The sequence below is a fragment of the Cervus elaphus genome, chromosome 24 (assembly GCF_910594005.1).
Source record: "Cervus elaphus chromosome 24, mCerEla1.1, whole genome shotgun sequence".
NCBI classification, from domain to species: domain Eukaryota; kingdom Metazoa; phylum Chordata; class Mammalia; order Artiodactyla; family Cervidae; genus Cervus; species Cervus elaphus.
Window position 1 is genome coordinate 23,860,176 of NC_057838.1, and position 12,844 is coordinate 23,873,019.

Consider the following 12,844-nt stretch of genomic DNA (forward strand, 5'->3'; position numbering starts at 1 on the left):
TGGTCCATCTTTCTGTAGGAATGTTGTCTGGGTTCACATTTCTAGAAGACTACATTCCCTGCCCTTCTAGTCAAATGTTTCCTTATCAGTCGATCCTCTTAATAGTTCCCCATCACATGTTCTCTTGATTTAATGTGATCACAGACTAGGTAGACCAAAGCTTGCATCGCCTGATGATGACACTAAGGGGTTATGTTCTTTCATTGTGGTCCAGTTGTTTTGTTGTTGTTGTTGATGTCTTTTTGCATCTCATTGATAGAATCTTAAATAAAGGACAGTGCCTGGAGCTTGGAAACAGTTCAGTTCATTCACCCGACAGACTTAGCTAGAATCATGAAGAAAACACTGTTTCCTTCCCCCAAAGGAGCTCCCAACTGTAGAAGGGGAAAGAGCCCTAAAGAATGACGAGAAGGGAACGATAGTAGAGCATCTTTCATTACAGTAGGATTTGTGTCAGTGGAAATGTTTATTATTAAAAGGAGTATATGTAATATAGACAGTAGATTGTAATATCAGTGGTTTTTCAGGTGGCCCTAAAATCCCTCTTGGGTTGAGTGGATCAGATACAGTTCTTCCTACTTCCCTCCCTCCCCATCCCCCCTTTTCCTTTCTCTCTCCCTCTTCGCCCCTCTCCCTCCTCTTTCCTCCTCCCTATCTTCCTCCTTCCTTCTTCCCCTCAGAGCAGCTCCTCTCAGCTTTTAGTGTTTTAGCTTAGGGGGTCCTTGTAAAAGTTATGATTTTTCAGTGAATATCTATTGATATTTGAAAGTTTGAAAACTATACTTCTTTCTATAAGTCACTTCACCATGGACTCCTGGACTCTTGGGAAAGTACACGCTTACGGATCTCAAGGGCAGAGGATTCTTGAACCTCGGCTGCTCCAAGATAAGACCTCTCACCTTCGGACGTGCCAAACAGTACCCTCAGTATAGAATTTAAAGCTTTTCCATTCTCTGGGAAAACAGCATTGGAATTTTGCCTCGGGTTGATAATTAACAAACACAGCATGACAGGGCAGATTCTCTGAATATATTTTCACCTCCATCTTTATTTTAAAAGTGAAGTGTGAGGTAGAAACTGGAATAGGAAATAGATGGGACAGGTGTTGAGGACCTCTTCCAGGAGGGGTTATTTAATGACAATAGGTATTTTTCTAATCCCAAACCAGGTCCTGGAGAAGTTGAGGAATTGCTGGGTGGCTGCGTTTACAAGGAGCTGGAGAGTTAGTTAGCAGTTAGGAAGGAGGAGCCTGCAGCTAGGGAGGGGTCAGCAAGGATGGAATAGGAGGGGGGCCAGAGCTCCGCTTCCTCACGATGATGGGTCTCCATCACCATCTGCCCCAGGTCCCCTCCTGGGTTCCTGGAGCTGCGTTTGGCGGGGCCCCAGAGGAGACCAAGAAGGAAGCTGGGTTTGCAGTGCCTTCTGCCCGTGAGGGAGCCAAGGAAGATGCCCATGGTATAGTTGGTGAGAGAGGCTGGTGGGGTGATCAAGGGCCAGAGAGCCAATTTAAGAGGATGGAGCGTCACGGAAGCCCTGGGGGTGCCACCGTCTCTTTGGGGGCCGCATTGGTTTCCTGGGGCTGCTATAACAGATAACCACAAAATGGTGGCTTGAACACAACACATGTGTTCTCCTGCAGTTTCTGGAGGTCAGAAATCAAATCAGTTTCACTGGGTTAAAGTCAAGGTGTTGGCAGGGTAGGTTCCTTCTGGAGGTTCTGGGGGAGAATTGGCTTCCTTACCTTTTCTGGCTTCTAGAGGCGCCTGTGTTCTTTGTCTTGTGACTCCTTCCTCATAACCTCTCACTTTGGTCTCCCACCTCCTACTTCTTACTTGGCCTTTGGCATCGTCCAGCAGCCCTGGGATTGGATTACACATAGGGCCCATCTGGATAGTCTAGGCTCTCCCCACTCCAGACCCTAACTTAATCAAATTGACATATTCCCTTTGCCATAGATGGTAACATTCACGGGTCCAGGGATGGGTATGTGGCTCCCTCTGGGGAGGAACATTATTCGACCCTCCCTAGGGCAGAGGGATTTAGCTAAAGAGTGAGGAACAGTTTCTGGAATTCATGATCTGTGCTTGAGCTCTTAGAAGAAGTGCCACAGTATCCTGTGTTGGGGGCCGGACTGGCCTAGCTGCCAGAATTGAGCTCCCTCCACCTTCCTTCCAGCCAATGGAATGTTCCCTAGCATGCACAGGTCTTGGCGAGGCTGAGGACCGCGGGGGCAGCTGTCTCCAGAGACGACTCATCTGGTGCTGGAGCTGCTCAAGGAGGGAGAAGCTGCTTCTCCTTTTAATTGGCAGCTTGCCTTGCTCCGCAGCCCTGCTTCCTCCCAGAGCAGCTGTGTCTCCCAGGCCGTGGAGCATCTGCCCTGCAGGGTAACATCAGAGGTGGGGCCCGGAGCAGCCCTGGCGGCAGTGGTGGGCGTCCCCAGCTCGTCTGGTCCACGGGTGGTGAAGGGCCAGGCCCTGGTGGCCATCTCGGTTTGGAAACGTCCTCAGGAGTGATGTTTTCCAAACAGTGACCTTTTCTGGGGGAAAAACAGCATCTGGTTTACGATCCCACATCCTCTTCGACCCCAGGACTGCAGGGCTTTCGGTAACCCCAGGGGATTTACTGAGGGTTTGTTGCACTTGCTGTGTGGAATAGAGCAGATGTTTGGGCTTGAGTGCCCGCTTGGGTTGAAGAGGACCTAGTCATTCAGGGTCTCCTGGTCTCTCTCCACCCCCAGCCCTCCTGACCCCCCGGGCCTTCTGCACTTCCACAGCCCTCTGGGCCTGGGTCCAGCCTGTCCTGAGTCCTCTCCTCCAACCATGGCTTTGCATCAGTGCCCCTTGGGCCTCTCTTAGCCAAGGATCCAGAGCCCTTCTACCCAGACAAAAAGAGGGATAAAAGAGTGGAGGGGCAAGGACTGTCCTCCCTGCCTATGCCTCATACACTTGTCCCAGGACTTTGTTACCTGTTGTGACATTTTTTCTCACAGCATCTTCTGGACAGGACCACCTTTTTTTTTTTTTTCCAAATAACAGGGTTTAACTTCTGATTGGCTAAATGCCTTACCTGAGAGAAAGGCTCTGGAGACTGGCTGCAGTCCAGGACTCTTTCCACTACTGCATGCCGAGGGTGGCACCCTGTCTGTGCCAGACTGACTGTCACACCAGGGGACCCTTTCACACCGTCTTCTCCACAGGTAAGGCAGAGGATATGATCAGAGTCTGTTCTGCAGACATGTTTGACCTGTGTCCTGCTCAGTACCTTCCAGTTCAGAGATACTGTGACCTGTATTGGATGTGTCCCTTTCTCCTCCCGCTGGTTTAGGAGTTTCTCAAGGACAGAAACATTTTGTTATTTAACTATTTTTAATCTCTCAGTGTCTAATCAATAACTGGTACATAGCTGGTATGAGAAAGCAGTCCGTGGGAGAGGGGATCGGGATGGGGAATACGTGTAAATCTATGGCTGATTCATATCAATGTATGACAAAACCCACTGAAAATAAATAAATAAATAAAAAGAAAGCAATCCGAAGCACCACCACTTACACACACACACACACGTGCACACACATAGAGTATTTATAAATTTCGTGTGGATGTAGACGTATGACTTTCTGAGGGCTATGCAGTCTCACGATGGTAAGGGGATATACCCCTCTAAGGAATGGTCATTACAACTTCTGGTCATCCTAGGACATCCTGTTTCTTTCCTCTGTGCCCTCTTGTCTTCGGGCCTTTTCTCTGGAGAACTTAGATGTGCTTGAGAACTTTTTCCCAGGTCGCGAAGAAGGCAGACCTCTGCCTGGGGGAGCCGAGGTAGCTGGGGGCCCACGGGGAGGAGCCTGAGGGCAGTCATCTCTAGCAGCCCCTGGAAGTTACTCTCTGAGTTTGGCTCTTGAATGTTGTCCTCAGACTGAGGGCTTGCAGTGCTGGCAGCATGAAGGCCAGGGTCTGTCCCCAGGCTGGGCCATGGTGGTACAGGAAGCAGTATCCTGAGGCTCCTGAAGCAGGGGCAGCGGAGGTCAGTCAGATCCCCAAAAGTGGATCTCAGGATGAGAATTAGCACATGGGGAGGTTCTCCCTCCTCCTCCCAGCCTGGGAGGATTGGGGTGTTATTTTATTAAAGGAGCTAGCAGGCTTCCTTACATTCAGTATCAGATAAATCTTTCCTAAATACACCGCTCCTGTTTTTCCTTGCAAATGTGGCCTTGTTGAGTTATGGGTTAAATCAGTCCTTCTGGACTAGCATGGGCAGCTTATCTCCTTATTACCTAGTATTTATGGGAAATGGCCTGCCAGGTTCCAGACAAGTAATTGGCAAGTGAGTCTTGTGAACCAGGACCAGCTCACCAGCTGGGGCCTTGCCACCTCCTGGCCTGAAGCACTGAAGTCTGTGTGTGTGTGTTTCCGCATCAGGGCCATCTTCAAGGCTGGAGCCCAGCCCAGGCTCCGAGCCCACTGGCCTGGCAGCACTGTTCTAGTGTGTGGGTATCTGACAAGCCAGGGCAACGTGACCCCCATGGACAGTGAAGTGTGGGTCACCAGGCTTCCTTGCTTCCCCGTATTGCCTTATCTCATCTCACATTGCCCCAGCCCAGTGCGAGTCAGTAAGGCCGCCGAGGGCTGCCCTGGAGAAAAGATGACTCTGCAAGAGTGGGTGGGGAGAGACCTGTCATCATCAGACTTTGCAGAGATCCCAGGGAGAGGGGTGATGCCATGGGCCAGGGTGACGTCCCAGGGAGAGGGGTGATGGCGTGGGCCGGGGTGACGTCCCAGGGAGAGGGGTGATGGCGTGGGCCGGGGTGACGTCCCAGGGAGAGGGGTGATGGCGTGGGCCGGGGTGACGTCCCAGGGAGAAGGGTGATGGCGTGGGCCGGGGTGACGTCCCAGGGAGAGGGGTGATGGCGTGGGCCGGGGGTGACGGCCCAGGGAGAGGGGTGATGGCGTGGGCCGGGGTGACGTCCCAGGGAGAGGGGTGATGGCGTGGGCCGGGGTGACGTCCCAGGGAGAGGGGTGATGGCGTGGGCCGGGGTGACGTCCCAGGGAGAGGGGTGATGGCGTGGGCCGGGGTGACGTCCCAGGGAGAGGGGTGATGGCGTGGGCTGGGGTGACGTCCCAGGGAGAGGGGTGATGGCGTGGGCCGGGGTGACGTCCCAGGGAGAGGGGTGATGGCGTGGGCCGGGGTGACGTCCCAGGGAGAAGGGTGATGGCGTGGGCCGGGGTGACGTCCCAGGGAGAGGGCTGATGATGTAGGCCAGGGCGATGACTCCACAGATGGGAGAGAGCCCTTGCCTGGTGGCTGACTGACTGTGGGGGATGCAGGAGGAAAGTTGAGCTTGGCGTCCACCTCTCTGGTGTTCTTGAAGTGACATGGAAGCGGTCCCTTGGAGGAAGGAGCCCTGAGCTCTTTTGTGGGGGAACCTTAAAGATGAGGTGAAGACTCTAGGGGAGGCTGCCAGCCCAACTGATAGTTCAAGTGGATTCTTAAAATATCCTATCTTGGCAGAGTGGAACTCTGTGTAGGAAGAATCACATGGTACTTCTTATTCCATGTGCAGTCCCAAAAATGTGGTGTTTATTTAGAAATATGTGGTTTATGCTTTTTTATCTAGAAAGGTTTCTTGGGATCATTTGTTACTATTTTTCCATTTGTAAAGTTACATACCCTAGAAAATTCCTGGTTAAGGAACAAATAACCAAAAACACTTCTTACAAAGTCATGCTTTTACGGGAATTCAAATTGTACAGTTGAAAACTCTAGGCTGTCATCAGTGATTAGAATGTGCATATTTCCATCTGAATTATTAAACTGGTAGCTAGTTGATACTAACAAGTCTTTTAAGTATTCCTTGATTTTCTCAGTTTTTTAAAAATGAAACAACACACTTGCAAACCAATTCAAAATCCAAACAGTATTAAATCACTTACTCAGACTGTCAGAAAAGTACGATTGTAGGAAAGAAACAACATAAACGTGATTTGATAGAATTTTCAAAATTAACATGACAACATCTGTCCATATCTGTGAGAAATGATGCCTGTTTAATCAGAGTGTTATATGGATAAACTCTCGTAGTTCACTCTTGTTAAAAGGGAAGAGTTTCTGTGTTTAAAAACCAGGGACGAGAACAAGCTTCTTGCCATATAGGCCAGGGTGAGATTTTTTTTTGCCTTAAAATCCTTGAGGTAAGAATTCTAAGTTCATCTGGATTCAAATTAAAGCTGTTTCCATGCTGTGGCCTAAAGAGAGAGAAGGAGCACTGTGTGTCTGTCCTGTTTATATGATGAAAATAAATATTGCTAGTTGCTTTCTTGTCCCTTTTGGTTGCTATCCCAGGATTGGAAAGCTTGTTTATCCATGTGAAAAAGGAATTCAAAAGGGTTATGAAGTCCAGAGTTGACATTTGAGAGGCTGAAAAATAGGGAGGAAGGACCCAGTGCCAGCAACTTTTCCTTGTCCTTGGAGACCCCCAGGACTATGACTGCCAGCTCTTCCAACAAGGCTACCCTGGTGGGCAATGTGTCAAATGTCCCAAGGCTCTCACTGATCCTCCTGCCTCCACAATTGCAAAATAACGACAAAAGTAAATATTTGGGGCCAGGTTTATTTTGGTCAGACAAGTTCCAGTCTGGTTTCTAAAATTAGGAATTCTGCGGGATGCACGTGGTTTGGGCATCCGGCCAGAGAACTCAGTCTCAGGGATGTGCTGTGCACTTATTTGTTGTTGCTTGCTTGGAAATGCGCATCCGAACCCTCTCTCGTGTCTGTCCATCTGTGCAGACCTACTGTCCATGCCAGGAACGCTCTGTCCGGCTCATGTGGATGGGCGCCCACCCTGCTGCCCTGGCTGGCAGGATTCCCACTTACATGAGGCTCAGACCCCGCTGTCTGTCCCTCACAGACTGCCAGCCAGGTCTTCGAAGAGCTCAGCGCTCATCCTGTCCTTCTCCTCCTTCAGAACATTCTCTTAATCCCCGCCTCCACTGCCTTCAGGGTAAAGCCCTCCCTGCGCTGGTCCCACCTCTTGGTACCTCCTCTGCCATCAGCCAAACTGGCCTCCTCACTGCCCCTCAAGCACACTGGCTGCTTGCTTGCCTTTGTAACTTTCCATTTCCCCCATATAAACATCCCTACCCCTGCCTTCTGTCCGTCCTTCCAGACTCAGGTGCAGACCCACCTCCCCAGGTAGACTGCCCTGCCCAGGGGAAGCCTTGGCCAATCACCGTGCACGTTTGCCAGCATCATCTGGCATGGTTTCTTTGCCTCCAAGCCCAGAGCAAAGGAGGCACTTGGGAAACATCTCTGTTCCTTCTTGGCTTGTAGTGTCGCCTCCTGGAAGCTTTCCTTGCCCTGGAGGAGGCTGCCCTCCCCACAGTGGCTCCTGGGATTGTCTTTCTCCTCCTCTCAGACTTGTGAAGCTTTCTCTAGAATGTAGCAAGGGCTGCTGTCACCATAAACCTCTGACTGGGGCTGGGGTGGAGTGGCTGGGGCCTGCATTCCCAGGGCCCTCTTTGCCTTCATTTGCCGTCTTGGGTCAGATAGGAATAAGCAGGGCCAGCTTCATAAGCACACAGCCTGTATCCCAAAAAGGACCCACACTTGGTTAAATGCTCTGCTGTTACTGTCTTGAAATTCTTACTTTTTTGAACAAGGGGCCCTGCATTTTGCATTTTGCACCAGCTCTTGCAAAGTATGTATCTGGTCCTGGGCACAGGACACGCAAGTCAAGGTGGGGCCACAGTGCAGGAGGAATGCTGGCTGAGGTCTGTGTGGAGGCCAGTGGAGGGAGGGTAGCAGGAGACTGGAGGAGAAACATCAGCTCTTTCCTTGGAGGAGTGGCAGTTCTTCAAGGCAGGAGTGTTCCTCGGAGCTACTGACTTCACAGGACCTCACTTTGGCCCCAAACAGCCTTATTGAGGTCCTGTCATAAGCCTGCCATTTTTATAGTGCTGTTCCAACAACTTTCACATCTCAATCAGAGGAAAAGCCAAGTCCTTCCAGTGACCTGCAGGCCTCCTGACCTAGTCCTTCATCATTGACCTTCTCCCCTATCGCTGTCCCCTCAATTCTGTTTCAGCCACACTGACTCCGTTGCTGTTCTTGAACATGTCAAGGATGCCCCCACCTCAGGCAATGGGCACCTGCTGTGGTCTGAGCCCAGAAGGCTCACCCTCACCTCCTTCAAGCCTTTGCTCATAGTCACTCAGTCAGTATAGTCTTCCCCAGATATCCTATTTAAAATAAAACACACACACACGCCACTCTTTAACCTCTTTCTTCCTTTACTTTGATCTACAATACTTATCACCAGCTGACTCACTCTGTTTTGCACGTTTATTAATTTATCGTCTGTCCCTTCCCCTGGAATGTACGTTCAGTGAGGGCAGGGATTTTTGCAAGCTTTATTCACTGCTCTCTTCCTGGAACACTGCCTGACACACAGCAGGCACTCAATAAGCATGTGCTGGATGGATCCAATGCCCTTTGGTGGCTGACGGTCCTGCTCCTTGAGCCCAGAAGGATGACCAGCAATAGCTGGGGAGAGGTCGGTGAGGCCACGGGAAGTCAGAGAGGTGATGGCAGGCTGGCTGGCAAAAAGGAAGTTAAAATGTACCACACAAATCAACAGAGATAAAGCTTAGAAAAGCCAAAGTGAGCAGAGCGGCAGGAGCTAGGAAGAGACCCTCATTGAAGCTGTTAAGGAATTAACGTTTGTTCTCATTTGTTAATAGAGACATAGATAGATGCCCTTCAACACTGTAAATAAGAAACAGCCACTGACTGTCACCACCGCATGGGCCTGCATCTTCTCAGCAGCTTCAGAACTGGCGTCTCCGTGTGAGTCCGTGCAGCCGTATCACTGCCTGCGTTCCCTGAGACACCAGCCTATAACTTACATCCCGGCCCTCACTTAGGGGGCCACTTCAGTGCCGTCGGAGAGCCCTCCAGCTCTGAAAACCAGATCATCGCAGGAGATGCCTCAGTGCTGTCCCTGGGCAGGCAAAGGCCCAGGTATGTCAGTGGGACCGACTTACAAATGTTAGTTCCTGTCGTCAGATGGACGGGCCTGACGTGCAAGTGTGGGAGGGACCTCTGATCAAGGGAAACCCTCTTGTCAGAATAACCAGACATCGGGTCTTGCCTCATAGAGAACAGAGACTCTGGCAACAAATGACATATGTAGAGTTGATCATTAGCAAAACTGAGGTCAGGATTGAAAACTGACTGACTGGCAGACTTGAGCTTTATTGTCTAATTTTTTGGCCTTGGAAATGTCTGTGCTGTGAGGAGGATAATTGAGGACTCTTGAGGCATTATTTGAGGTGATTATCCCTATTCTTGGGCTTCCCTGATTGGTCAGTTGGTAAAGAATCTGCCTGCAATGTAGGAGACCCTGGTTCAATTCCAGGGTCAGGAAGATCCGCTGGAGAAGGGATAGGCTACCCACTCCAGTATCCTTGGGCTTTCCTTGTGGCTCAGCTGATAAAGAATCCTCCTGCAATGCGGGAGACCTGGGTTCAATCCCTGGGTTGGGAAGTCAGTTCAGTTTAGTCATTCAGTTGTGTCCTACTCTTTGTGACCCCGTGGACTGCAGCACGCCAGGCCTCCCTATCCATCCGCAACACCCAGAACCTACTCAAACTCATGTCCATCACGTTGGTGATGTCATATAACCATCTCATCCTCTGTTGTCCCCTTCTGTTCCCACCTTCAGTCTTTCCCAGCATCAGGATCTTTTCCAACGAGTCAGTTCTTCACATCATGTGGCCAAACACTTGGAGTTTCAGCTTCAGCATCAGCCCTTCCAATGAATATTCAGGACTGATTCCCTTCAGGATGAACTGGTTGGATCTCCTTGCAGTCCAAGGGACTCTCAAGAGTCTTCTCCAACACCTCAGTTCAAAAGCATCAATCTTCGGCGCTCAGCTTTCTTTATAGTCCAACTCTTACATCCATACATGACTACTGGAAAAACCATAGCTTTGACTAGACAGACCTTGGTTGGTAAACTAGTGTCTCTGCTTTTTTTTTTTTTTTTGTCTCTGCTTTTTAATATGCTGTCTAGGTTGGTCATAGCTTTTCTTCCAAGGAGCAAGAGTCTTTTAATTTCATGGCTGCAGTCACCATCTGCAGTGATTTTGGAGCCCAAAAATATAAAGTCTCATACTGTTTCCATTGTTTCCCCATCTATTTGCCGTGAAGTGATGGGACTGGATGCCATGATCTTAGTTTTTTGAATGTTGAGTTTTAAGCCAACTTTTTCACTCTCCTCTTTCACTTTCATCAAGAGGCTCTTTAGTTCTTCTTCACTTTCTGACATAAGGGTGGTGTCATCTTCATATCTGAGGTTATTGATATTTCTCCCAGCAATCTTGATTCCAGCTTGTGCTTCATCCAGCCTGGCATTTCAAATGAGGAACTCGGCATATAAGTCAAATAAGCAGGGTGACAACATACAGCCTTGATGTGCTCCTTTCCCAGTTTGGAACCAGTCTGTTGTTCCATGTCTGGTTCTAACTGTTGCTTCTTAACCTGCATACAGATTTCTCAGGAAGCTGGTCAAGTGGTCTGGTATTCCCATCTCTTGAAGAATTTTCTACAGTTGGTTGTGATCCACACAGTCAAAGGCTTTGGCATAGTCAGTAAAGCAAAAATAGATGTTTTTCTGGAACCCTCTTGATTTTTCAATGATCCAGCAGATGTTGGCAATTTGATCTCTGGTTCCTCTGCCTTTTCTAAATCCAGCTTGAACATCTGGTAGTTCATGGTTCACATACTGTTGAAGCCTGGCTTGGAGAATTTTGAGCATTACTTTACTAGCATGTGAGATGAGTGCAGTTGTACAGTAGTTTGAACATTCTTTGGCATTGCCTTTCTTTGGGATTGGAATGAAGACTGACCATTTTCAGTCCTGTGGCCACTGCAGACTTTTCCAAATTTGCTGGCATAGTGAGTGCAGCACTTTCACAGCATCGTCTTTTAGGATTTGAAATAGCTCAACTGGAATTCCATCATCTTATCTAAGATGGCAGAGGAATAGGACAGGGAGACTACTTTATCCCCCACAAATTCATCAACAGGTCATTTGAATATTGAGCAGCTTCCACAAAACAATTTCTGAACACTGGCAGAGGACACCAGGCACCCAGAAAGGCAGCCCACTCTCTTTGAAAGGAGGTAGGACAAAATGTAAAAGACAAAAAGAGAGACAAAAGAGTTAGGGACGGAGACCTGTCCTGGGGAGGGAGTTGTGAAGGAGAAGAAGTTTCCACACAGTAGGAAACCCTCTCATGCGTGGGTCTTTAGGGAGTTTTGGAAGCTAACCAAGAGAAGAAAAAAACCCACAGAATATACAACTAACCGCAACTGCGGGAAAGAGAAGTTTGCCGCAAAAGGCTCTAACCTAACAGCCTAAGGCGCAGCCTAGGTCTCTCACAGAACAAAGGATTGAGTGAATAGCAAAGGAGACCCAGCCTGCTGCTTCAAACTGGCCCCTCCCTGCCCAGAAGCAGAGGCAGGCTTGAAGGCAAGGGGCTGCTACAATCTCAGCCCCAGAGATGGCATCTTCCACCAAACTGTGAGCAGGCTCCAAGCTGCTAACCCCGTGTTCCTGAGATCCTGGATGGTTGACACCCGCCATAGGGTTGCAGCCTGAGATCATCTCTCCAGAGGAGACATACATGGCACACCTGAGACGGTGCACAGCCAGAAAACCGAGTAGCCAGGACGGGGGAGGTGATTAAGACACATGGTCCACCCGGGATAGTGGGCTTACTCAGCACCTGGTCTGTGGAGCTGCTCAGACCTGGGAAGGGCACAGAACGCACGCCCAACCCACAGAGGCTGAGCCAGAACCATGTCTGAGTGTCTCCTGTGGAGGTTTGGGTCAGCTGTGGCCTGCCGCCGGGGCTCTGGGTGCAGCAGACCTGGGTATGGCGTAAGCCCTCTTGGAGGAGGTCACCGTTAACCCCACCATAGAACCACTAGAACTTACAGAGGACTGGGGAAACAGACTCTTGGAGGGCACACACAAAACCTTGTGCACACCAGGAGCCAGGAGAAAGGAGCAGTGACCCCACAAGAAACTGACCCAGACTTGCCCAGGAGCGTCCAGGAGTCTCCAGCGGAGGCGTGGGTCGGCGGTGGCCTGCTGCAGGGTTGGGGGCGCTGAGTGTGGCAGTGCGTGTGGGGGACCTTTAGAAGGTGGTTGCCACTGTCTTCATTACCTCCACCACAGTTTGGCCTCAGGTCAAATGAGGCCAAACTCAGTGAAACTGTGAGCCACGCCATGTAGGGCCACCCAAGACGGAAGGGTCATGGTGGAGAGTTCAGACAAAATGTGGTCCACTGGAGAAGGGAATGGCAAACCACTTCATATTCTTGCCTTGAGAACCCCATAAACAGTATGAAAAGGCAAAAAGATAGGACACTGAAAGATGAACTCCCCAGGTCAGTAGGTGCCCAGTGCGCTACTGGAGATCAGTGGAGAGATAACTCCAGAAAGAATGAAAAGACGGTGCCAGAGCAAAAACAACACCCAGTTGTGGATGTGACTGGTGACAGAAGCAAGGTCTGATGCTGTAAAGAGCAATATTGCATAGGAACCTGGAACATTAGGTCCATGAATCAAGGCAAATTGGAAGTGATCATACAGGAGATGGCAAGAGTGAACGTCAACATTTTAGGAATCAGTGAACTCAAATGGACTGAAATGGGTGAATTTAACTCAGATGACCATTATATCTACTACTGTGGGCAAGAATCCCTTAGAAGAAATGTAGTAGCCATCATAGTCAACAAAAAGGTCCGAAATGCAGTACTTGGATGTAATCTCAAAAAT

General features: G+C 49.7%; 1 protein-coding gene across 6 annotated transcripts in view; it reads left to right on the forward strand.

Annotated features, from left to right (window-relative positions):
- Positions 1–12,844, forward strand: part of CTDSPL (CTD small phosphatase like) — a 120,492-nt gene that overhangs the window by 57,100 nt on the left and 50,548 nt on the right. Inside the window, exons 1-2 of one of the 6 annotated variants that reach the window (XM_043885828.1) lie at positions 3,036–3,196; positions 8,736–9,015. The exons of 2 other annotated variants lie outside the window; for them this stretch is intronic. In XM_043885828.1, coding sequence (XP_043741763.1) covers positions 8,979–9,015 — 37 coding nt within the window. In that variant the 5' untranslated portion in view covers positions 3,036–3,196; positions 8,736–8,978. Of the gene's footprint in view, positions 1–3,035; positions 3,197–8,735; positions 9,016–12,844 lie in introns of those variants that run through there. 3 more of the 6 variants (XM_043885829.1, XM_043885826.1, XM_043885830.1) reach the window with 3 other exon arrangements.